The 9620-nt window shown below is 51.7% G+C and overlaps 2 protein-coding genes across 6 annotated transcripts in view; one reads left to right on the top strand and one right to left on the bottom strand.

Moving 5' to 3' along the window:
- The first annotated feature begins 4679 nt into the window (after window positions 1-4679).
- Window positions 4680-5986, top strand: OST4 (oligosaccharyltransferase complex subunit 4, non-catalytic). 2 transcript variants are annotated; one of them, XR_009694668.1, is made up of 3 exons: window positions 4680-4839; window positions 4965-5135; window positions 5751-5986. XR_009694668.1 is itself a non-coding variant. In XM_061154999.1 (3 exons), exons 1-2 carry the CDS (start codon window positions 4739-4741, stop codon window positions 5077-5079), a joined length of 216 nt encoding a protein of 71 aa, XP_061010982.1. In that variant the 5' UTR covers window positions 4681-4738; the 3' UTR covers window positions 5080-5102; window positions 5751-5986. The 2 variants fall into 2 exon arrangements, 1 of the variants encoding a protein (XP_061010982.1); XM_061154999.1 differs by having other exon boundaries at window positions 4681-4839; window positions 4965-5102.
- The window catches only part of AGBL5 (AGBL carboxypeptidase 5), a 28912-nt gene continuing 25081 nt past the window's right edge, over window positions 5790-9620 (bottom strand). For all 4 annotated transcript variants that reach the window (XM_061154995.1, XM_061154993.1, XM_061154994.1 and 1 more), the window contains 4 exons: window positions 8898-9050; window positions 7706-7818; window positions 6730-6860; window positions 5790-6387 (listed from right to left, as the gene is read on the bottom strand). In XM_061154995.1, the coding sequence (XP_061010978.1) occupies window positions 6216-6387; window positions 6730-6860; window positions 7706-7818; window positions 8898-9050 (569 nt within the window). In that variant the 3' untranslated portion in view covers window positions 5790-6215. The remainder of the gene's footprint in view (window positions 6388-6729; window positions 6861-7705; window positions 7819-8897; window positions 9051-9620) is intronic.

Below are 9620 nucleotides of genomic sequence, written 5' to 3'. Positions count from 1 at the left end.
TTTGAAGGGAGGAAAGATGATCTTAGTTTGGGCATTCCAAGTTTAAGAGGAGAGTAACCAGGCTATGAACTTCCCAGTGGTCATGTATGGTTGTGAGAGCTGGACTGTAATGAAGGCAGAACACTTTGGTGTTCTTTGGAATTGATGCCTTTGAACTGTGGTGCTGAAGACTCCTGAAAGTACCTTGGATAGCAAGGAGATCAAACCAGTCAAACCAGTCAATCTTAAGGGAGATCAACCCTGAATAGTCAATGGAAGGACTGATGCTGAAGCTGAAGCTCTAGTATTTTGGTCATCTGATGTGAACAGACAACTCATTGGAAAAGTCCCTGATGCTGGGAAAGATCAAGGGCAGAAGGAGAGGAGGGCTTCAGAGGATGAGCTGGCTGGACAGCATCACTGATGCAATGAACATGAACTTGAGCAAATTCCGGGGGTGAGGGACAGGGAGGCCTGGCATGCTGCAGTCCATAGGGTCGCAAAGAATCGGACATGACTGGGCAACTGAACAACAACAACACATCTTGATGGAAATAAACATCCAAAGGAGATGGTTAGCAAAGTGGGTCTTGATTCTGAGAATCATTTGCAGGGCAATAGTTGGAAACTATGAGAATGGGTAGGGCTTCCCGGGTGGTGCTGATGGTAAAGAACCCATCTGCAAATGCAAGAGACATAAGAGACATGGTTCAATCCCTGGGTGGGGAAGATCCCCTAGAGGAGGGCATGGCAACCCTCCAATATTCTTGCCTGGAGAATGTCATGGACAGAGGAGCCTGGTGCATTACAGTCCAAGAAGTTGCAAAAAGTTGGACACGACTGACGCGACTTAGCACACACATGAGAATGGGTGCCACCATGTCAATGTGACTCTGAATGATGCACCTCTGGGGTCCTATGGCCCAGAATACGATCCTGATGACTGGCAGAAATGTTGCCAAAAAGACATGATGGTGAAAGCAAACACTGGAACCATTGGAAATGGAAATCTGTGGCTGTTCCTTAGAGGTGAGGGGCCCAAACCTAGGGAGACTTGAAGGCAATGATCTCTCGGAAGGTCCTGATTTCAAAGTCACTTTCACTGGAAGGCTGCGGCTTTGTCCCTGGTCTCCACATAAGTTCTAGGCCCTGGCTCTGGCCCTGGTAGGAAGCCAACTTGCTTCCCCTTCAGCAGCCTCTGGCAACCTGAAGTCATCCCAGCCATCTTGTTACTACCCAGTTGTCACCCATGCCTTTGCCTGACCCCTCAAGTTAAAAAATCTGTTGTATCTTAAGTGTGTCAAGGTAAAAATGCTGGCTTTGAGATATAATGGCAGTAGGTTGCATTTTGTTTAGTCCTGTAATTAGGAGCCAAAATCTAGGGACTGACATGAATGTTTATGAGATCGCAAAGAAATCAGTGGCTCTGTGTTCACTGCCGGGGGGGGGGGCAGGGGGACAATTCCTGGGTTCACTGGGGAGGCCTGAGGGGTTGGACAAGCGGCTGCACCGGAGACTAAGTTTTCAGGGAAGGCAGTGGCGGCAGTGGTGGTATTGATAGGCAGCCATAAATTTCCAGAGACTGGCAAGAGAATTCTTGAGACCAAAAAAGGCTAAGCGTCCCTGGGGCAGTAGGACAAGGTCTATTTTATAACCACTCCAAGATAGGAAATTGCCAAAGGTCTAGTGCCAATGGGAAATCTTGGCTACAGCAGGGGACTAACTCATTCAGTCAACCATCACTGACAGCGGTGAGCTCCTACATCGGGGCCAGGACAAACAGGGGCATGGGCAGTAGGGAGCGTTTTATGGCTACCCGCCCTCTGTCCGAAGACTGAATGGTGGGAGGAAAAAAGGGGGAATAATATGAACTGGGCCTTGGGTCATACAAATCCAGAGGGGAATTCCAGCTTGTGGGGACTCTTAGGCAAAGGTCCACTCCGGCACAATTACACACATTTACCTTTTCCTTCCAACCCTTCCCACAGGTGTCATATTTAGGAGCCAACCTCCCTGGACTCAGAACCCAGTCCTCTTTTCCAGGTCTTGTTGCTTTTTCACTCCTGAGCCTAATCCTGACCATGACTTCTTGAAAATGTCACATTAATCACAGAGACCTAGCTCCACATTTCCCCACTCTTTGTCACCCCCCATCCTCTCTCTCCCCTAACTCCCCCCAGGATAAGGCTTCACCTGACTCAGTTCCCTCATGCTTTTTCACCCAAGATTTTTTCAAGATTTGTTAGTTCCTAGCTTAGTCCTGGGCTTCCCAGGTGGTGCTAGTGGTAGAGAACCCGCCTATGCAGGAGCCATAAGAGACGTGGGTTTGATCCCTTGGTAGGGAAGATCTCCTGGAGGAGGGCATGGCAACCCACTCCAGTATTCTTGCCTGGAGAACCCCATGGACAGAGGAGCCTGGCAGGCTACTGTCCATAGCCTCTCAAAGAGTTGGACACGACTAAAGTGACTTAGCACACATGCATAGCTTAGTCATAGAGACCATTCTTATTTTATTTATGTATTTTTGGCTGCATTGGATCTTTGTTGCTACATTCGGGCTTTCTCTAGTTGCGGTAGGCAAAGGTTACTCTTTGTTGTGGTGTGAGGGTTTCTCGTTGTGGTGGCTTCTTACGGTTACGGAGCACGGGTTCTAGGTGTGTGGGCTTCAGTAGTTGCAGCACACAAGCTCAGTAACTGTGGCACGCAGGCTTAGTTGCCCTGCAGCATGTGAAATCTTACCAGACCAGGGATTGAACCCATGTCCCCTACACTGGCAGGCAGATTCTTAACCACTGGACCACCAGGGAAGTCCCTGGAGACCATTTTTAACTTGGTTAAAAAGTTCATCCAGGCACTAAGCCAACTGACCCATTCAAGGCTGATTAAGACTCGCTGAACTAGGCACAGGAAGTTCTGGGAGGTGAAGGACATTTCTGGATGATTCTAAAAAACAAATCCTATTCCGCTTGTCCCTGACCGTAGGCCAATCTATTGAGTCTGCTATCTGACAGGGAGTATGGAACAGAGGAGCAGGAATCAGGGGACACTGTCTTTAGCCATTTGTAGAAATTTGGTCAAATCAATTACCTTCTGGGCTCCAGTTTCCTGCCTCATAAAATGACCTTGAAGGCCCCCTTCAGCTCTGAGAGTCTAGTTTACTTTGCACCCGGGTCAGCTGGTTTTTTAGGACAGCCTTGAGAAGCTGAAGCACTTCCAAGGTCTTCCCTCATGTTCTTTACAGTCTAGAAAGTGTACTTTCTAGGATCTAGTTCTGTTTCAACAGTAGATCTAAATGTTTGGCTGCACTTGGATCTGCTTTAAATTTCCAGGAGATGCAAAGCATAATGTGTGTAATCCCTTAAGACCCAGACCCTCATTCTCCCAGAGCAGAGATGGGAACAGACTGCTCACTGAGGGACACGTGAGGGAGTGAGTACACGGCTGGGGTTTCACTTTGTTATGTGCAGGGAACATGGGCTTGGGATTCTAAATAGGAAACTTCTGGGAAATACTGGGTGGGGGCTGGGTGATGAGGTAGGGGAGGCCGGGGAAATACAGACCGCTAAAGGCAGAGATGGAGTTTAGGAGTCACCGGGCTGGAGCATGGAAGACAAACTGCTGATGGTCCCAAGTCAGGGAAGCCCATTCCCGGCTAGTGAGTGCACCCTTAGCTCGTTGTGCACACAGGGAGCGAGTCAGCCCCCTCACCCAGCTGTTCCAGCCCCATAGCAGCTCCTGTAGTTTTCTTTGGCTCAGAGAACCAGAGGCGTCCCCTGAGCCCTGGCCCCCCTCTACCGCAAAGCAACTGGCTTCCATTACCCCTGACAGCTCCAGAGCAACAGCCCAGCCCCCGGCCCCAGCCTGGCTTAGTGCCGTTCCCTTTTATGGTGAAGCCGAGGGAAAGCAAGAAGTGAGGGGGAGTAGGTTTGGGCTGGGCAGAGGGTTGTAAAGCCCCGGGCTGCCTTTCCCCTCACGAGAGACCCTCGGACATCTACCCACTGTCATCTTTTTTTCTCCTGGGAGGCCCACTCTGCTTACCACCCACACGACCCCTTTTGCCGCTCCCAGCCCTTCCTCCTTTCCCCCCTCCCTGACATCCGGGGGGTGATTTCCCACTTGGCCCAAGTCCCACGGTTTGGGTTTTGATTCCAGGAGGGTCCGCCCTATTTCCGACGCCCACCTCTTGGGGTGGGATGGAGGGAGGGAGTCCCACTAAGGGAGGCACCGGTCAGATCACAGGCAGGATCGTTCTATTTGGCGCCTGTGGGGCAGAAAGGCTGGCGCGCCAAGGAGAGGGACCCGGCCGCCCCACTCCAGTCCCCATTCTACACCGCCTCTCATCCCTCTCTCCGCCGCCCGTGACAGGGAGGCGACCCTGAGGGCAGGGCGCAAAGGAAGCACCTGGCCGGGCCGGGAAGCGAAGGATGGGCTGCAGCGCGGGGGCCCGGCACAGGAGAGTGGGGGGGCACCGTCTAGGCTCAGGCCGAGCTCCTCGCCCGGCCCCGCCGCCGCACCCTCACTCTAGCCCACTCCTTAGATCCAGCGAGGTTGCCCTAGGGCCACTAACCGCGTTCGGGGAAGCGCCAGCTGCAGTCAGCTGCCCCGCGCGGCGTCCGGAGCGCGCGTCGGCCCCGCGACCCACACGGCAGCCCCTCCCTCTTCGGCCCGACCCAAGACCCCGCCCCTCGCGAGCGCGCCGCGGGAGCAGGCGAGACGCTGAGGCTAGAGAGCCCTTACCCGCGGAGCCTCACAACCGGAAATGCCTGGTTTGGGGCCGAATTGGCGCTGCAAACTTCCGGTTCAGGTTTCCTACCTCAAGATAGACCCCAGACCGCGTCGGAACCGAGCCCAGCTGATCAGGTAAGAGGTACGCAGGCGCGATCCCCTAGCCATAGGCGGTGACTGGACCAGGGCGGGCAAGGACGGGTCCTGGTTTGGGCGAGGAGTGCGCTGGTCCGCGGCTCAGGCGCTCCTCTTCTCCTCAGCATGATCACGGACGTGCAGCTCGCCATCTTCGCCAACATGCTGGGCGTGTCGCTCTTCCTGCTTGTCGTTCTCTATCACTACGTGGCCGTCAACAATCCCAAGAAGCAGGAATGAGAGTGGCGCTTTCTCTGCCCCAGGTAACGGTCCGGGGCTGTAGCGCGTAGCCCCTGGTGAGTGAGCGGAAGGCCGCGCCAGGGCCTGCAGGGTTCGAGACTTCAAACCGGAACGTGTTGGGCCAAGCATGATACAGTCCAGAACTGGGCCCCTTTATCCACACAAAGTAGCGAGTGCCCTAACCCCTTCCCCCTTAAACTGCTCCCTGCTAGAACGGGGTGGGTACTGTCAACTCAGTCCCCATCTTCATGTGGTTCCCAATTTCCAAATTGATAGTATGGGTGCAAGGAGGTACTGACACCCTAAGGAATAAAGGTAATGACGATGCCATCCAAGTATGAGGATCTGGGCTCTTCACTTAAAATAGTCCTTACTTTTCCAAGGTTGTTAGGTCTTTATTTAGGCATAATTTTTTTGTGAGGGGTTGTAGAAATAGAGAATTCTGTTTCAGGGGAACAGGGCGCTTATGTTGGGGGTGGCTACTATAGACCTAAGTCATAGATAAGAGTGGGATGGGGGGAGGTTGTATGAAGGGCTTGTAAACCAACCTGTAACAGTGGGTGAGAACTGTAAGGGCGGGAACAGGCTGGATGGGAGTTGATTATAAAGGATAGCCCCAGAGGAAAGCTGCAGCATTTTCCTTACCTCAGGTCTTTCCCCCTCTTTTCTAGGGTTCCAGGACATAGTCTGAGGCAAGATGGAGGGTGTGAGGGGCCTTCACACTTCACTTCATCCCTTCTACCCATCACAACATACAAAGCAACTACACCTGGATTTTTCCAAACAACTTTTATTTCCTCAAAGTCTTCCTTAACCCTATGGAACAAGAAGCTGCCACTGAATAGGACCCAGTATAGGGGCTACTTTGTTTTCTACTCCCTCCCCCCAATATAAAAAAATATATATATTTTTTGTGGTCCCAAAATCTTGTGCTGTGGAGGGAGGGAAGGGGTGGCAGGTCCCTGCTTTGTCCTGTCTCAAGGTAATGCTTTGCAGTGTCTCAGAACAGTGTGGTGAGTGTTCTAAGAAGTTACATAGAGTTGTCACATGGAATCAGCAGCTGAAAAAGGGGACTAGCACATTTGTCACTGTGTTCCCCACTGTGGAGTCATACCCTGGGCTTGAAGGTCAAGTCATCAGACCCGGGGAGAAACAGTGAATGGGGGAGATTTAGGGACAAAACAAACCTCGGTTTGGCCCAAGGGCCCCCCACTATAACAAATCCGAGACTGGGAGTCAGACAGACTACAGGAAATAGGAGAAAAGGCGGGGGCGGAGCGGGGCCGTGGGGGCCCGGCCTGAGGCAGCCTGCAACAGAGAAAAGAGAGGAATCAGGGTTGAAAACTCTGCCCTTCTTCTGGTCTTTTAGCCAGGGGCTGGGACATGAGACAGACAAGATGGGGGAGGCTAGGTAGGCTGAGCACTGCACAGTGGTCTGATAGGAGTGCCTGAGGCCCTGACTGGAAATTGTTCTCTTGTCTGCTGGAGTGAAGACTGAGAGCATGATGGAAAAAAAGTCAGCGACTGGATTCTTATTGGAGGTACATTTAGTCTTTAGGGGGTCAAAGGGAGAAGGGGAGGAAGAAAATGGTCCTGAATGGCAGAAATGGGAATAAGAGGTGGAATGAGGGGCTGGACACTGGTGCTCACCGTGGTGTGCAGCGGGGTCCCAGCTCCGGCTCACTGCTCTCCTTGGTCTGGGGGATAGGGGATGTGGGGCCCGAAGAGCCTCTCATCCCTCTGCGAGTCGGTGGTGAGCCCTGGGCCAACCTGGGCCTAGCCTGTGTGGACAGGGGGAGGCTAAGAGGCTGGATTCTTCCATGGACGTTTTTGCTTCTAGGTTTCCTTCTAGTTTCCACGTGTACGAGTGTAGTATAGGGGTCAGCATGGGTACTAGGACCTTGAGTTTTTGGGCACTATGCCTAGCTGAGAGGGTCAGGTAGGATAATAGCTAAAAAACTCTGGTTCAGTCTATGATTATACAGTCCAAGCTTTACTTAACTAGGGGAGGCCAAAGGACCCAGCATTTAACTTTTCATGGCTATACCACAGCCGAGATCTGGAGGAGTAGAAAAGCACGATGTGGGAAGATGTTGGAGTATTAGTAGGTCTACTTCAGAGCCTTCATTGCCTCAGCCCCTGCCAGAGCAGCTTAAGCTTCACCCATCCAGGCAGCTTCTGCCTATACCCAACTTCAGTCAGTCTAGTATGGGGATCTGGACTGAATCGGAGTGGGTGGCACAGCTGGTCCTAGGAGCAGCAACCAGATGTGTTACCTGGGGAATCCGGGACCCCTCCTGGCGGGAAGTCTCCTCGGGGAGGTCTGGGCAGAAAGAGAGGAGAAGCTAAGGGCAGGGGCAGGCAAAGCCAAAGCTAGCAGGCTGAGGTGAGGGTATATCTGGCAGGGATGCTGGGATTGGAAGCAAGCAAGAGACCTGGCTCAAGGGGACGGGGGGCACTCGACAGACAGGCATTCAGGCATCAGAGCAGCTCCCTGTTATGGCTGTGGGGCAAGGATGTAAAGCAGTGCTGGGCATTTTCCCTCCCGCTCCCCAGGTGAACAGCGCCTTGCTGGGCTCTGCCAAGAGTTGTTAGCTGGGGGCTGGGGAAGACCCCAAAATGTTACCTGCAGTCGGGTCCTAATACAGGGGATCCGAGGTCCAGCCCCCAGCAGACCTTTCCCAATCACCATGACGGCCTCTGTCTTGTCTCCTGAAGACAGGAATGAGCAGCTGCTCCCTAGGGAACAAAGGAAACTTGGGATCAGGACGGGGCCATGGAGAAGAGGTAACTTTCTTTCCATCTGGGTTTCTCAATACTGGTACTGTTGACATTTTGGACAGGATTATTCTTTGTTGTGGGGGGCTGCCTTGTGTATTTCAGGATGTTTAGCAGCATCTCTGGCCTTGACTCAGCAGATGGCATTTCTTCTCCTGCCTCCTCCTTACTGTAACAACCAAAAATTTCTCCAGACATTGGCAAATGTCCACTGTTGTGCAAAACTGCCCCTCGTTCAGAAGCACCGCATACTCTAGTCTGGTCCAAGGGGTGGAATGGCAACTTGGAGCTTGACTTAGAACCCACTCAAGCTGAACTGCTTTGAATTTGTTAGTGTTATCCCAGTTGTGTGTGTAAGCATTTAAGGATCAAGCAGCACCAAGACTGGTGGATTCAGGACTACCCACCGAAGAGAGTTAACAGGTTGGGAGTAGCAGGCTCTAGGGGAGGCAGAAGATGTCAGACTGGAGCCTTAGAAATCATTCCCATCCAGTCTGTTACATGGCTGGGTCTAGAACTGAAAAGGAAAGCAGATGGTCTAGGCTCTCTATGTGAATGACACGATCCCATAACATGTGTGGTGATGACGGGTGAAAAGGCCTATACTGTTTTCATTCTTCAGTTTTGTCTAATGTTGCCCAGCTCCTGGAGTCAGGGAGTATGAATAAAAGCAGGTAGGAAAAGTCCTCAGGGTCCTCAACTGTAAAAATAAGATTAAATAAGATAATGTGCTTAGAGCAGTGCCTGCCACATAGTAAACGGTCAGTAAGTGGTAACTTATTTTATTATACATTCATAAAATTCCAGCTTCCTATACAAGGGCATTGATGTTAGTTTAGGGATTTAGGATAATCCAGGAGGATAACTGATGGCCCTGGTCTGGAGTGGCCTGCATAACATGAAGTCAAGGAGGTGCAAGTCACATGGCAGCAGAGCTGGAGGGGTTTCTCCAAGCCTAGTCAGGACTCTGGCCTACACCCTGGGAGGTAGGGAAGGAAGGAGGTTGACCAATCCAGATTTCAGTGGCAGTGAGTACAGACCTGATATGCTGAGTGAGTTGGGCAGTAGGCAGGAGCCCATGTGTGAAGAGGCTAGGTTAGAACTAGCAGGAGTTGGGGATGGGGCCAGGCTGCTTGAAGTAGGGCGATGGGTCATTGGCTGCTGCCGCCGTCTCCTGTCCTGGCTTCGGGGCTCTGAGTGGAAGGGACACAAGCAGATAAAAAGGCAAATAAGTGAGGTATTGTCACTCCACTGCCCCACTGGCTTTCCCTTGTCAGCAGATGCCTGTTTTCCAGCTTGTTATCACACCAGCATCCCTCTTCTGAAGTAAATCTAAGATGGGTAGAAAGACCTAATAACTTACTCCAGCTTTCCTTGTTCATCCAGCCCTCATCCCACTTCACCTCTGTAGCTAACTGGCTTACTCACACCAGTTCATTCTTAAGTTACTGAGCTTGGCTTTTTCTCTTCCCTCTAAATGCCCCTCTTCAACTACTTGTCCTGCCCCTAAATGCCAGTATCCCTCACCATTCTATCCTTCTCTCCTGCTCTATGTGGTCAAAACTCCTAAGTCTCCCTCTCGCCCTTTTTTCCTGAGCTGCAGTTCTAACTATCTACTGGTTGTTTCTACCTAGCAGTGTCTCATGACCCTTTGCTTCCTTTCCTTCTCCCTATCTTGGTGAAAAATCTGCTAGAAATTTTTGTTTCATCTTTCGACTCCTTCACATTTAGATTTGTTTTTAACCCAAACCTGGACAGTTCTC

The sequence above is a fragment of the Dama dama genome, chromosome 11 (assembly GCF_033118175.1).
Source record: "Dama dama isolate Ldn47 chromosome 11, ASM3311817v1, whole genome shotgun sequence".
NCBI classification, from domain to species: domain Eukaryota; kingdom Metazoa; phylum Chordata; class Mammalia; order Artiodactyla; family Cervidae; genus Dama; species Dama dama.
The sequence above is the reverse complement of the archived record's forward strand: the minus strand, read 5'-3'. Positions and strand labels throughout refer to the sequence as shown.

What these genes read in the sequence shown, in the direction of transcription:
- OST4 (XM_061154999.1), top strand. Translation starts at nt 4,739, where the DNA reads ATGCCTGGTTTGGGGCCGAATTGGCGCTGCAAACTTCCGGTTCAGGTT. An exon ending in AACCGAGCCCAGCTGATCAG is followed by an intron (nt 4,840 to 4,964) that starts GTAAGAGGTACG and finishes TCTTCTCCTCAG; the next exon opens with CATGATCACGGACGTGCAGC.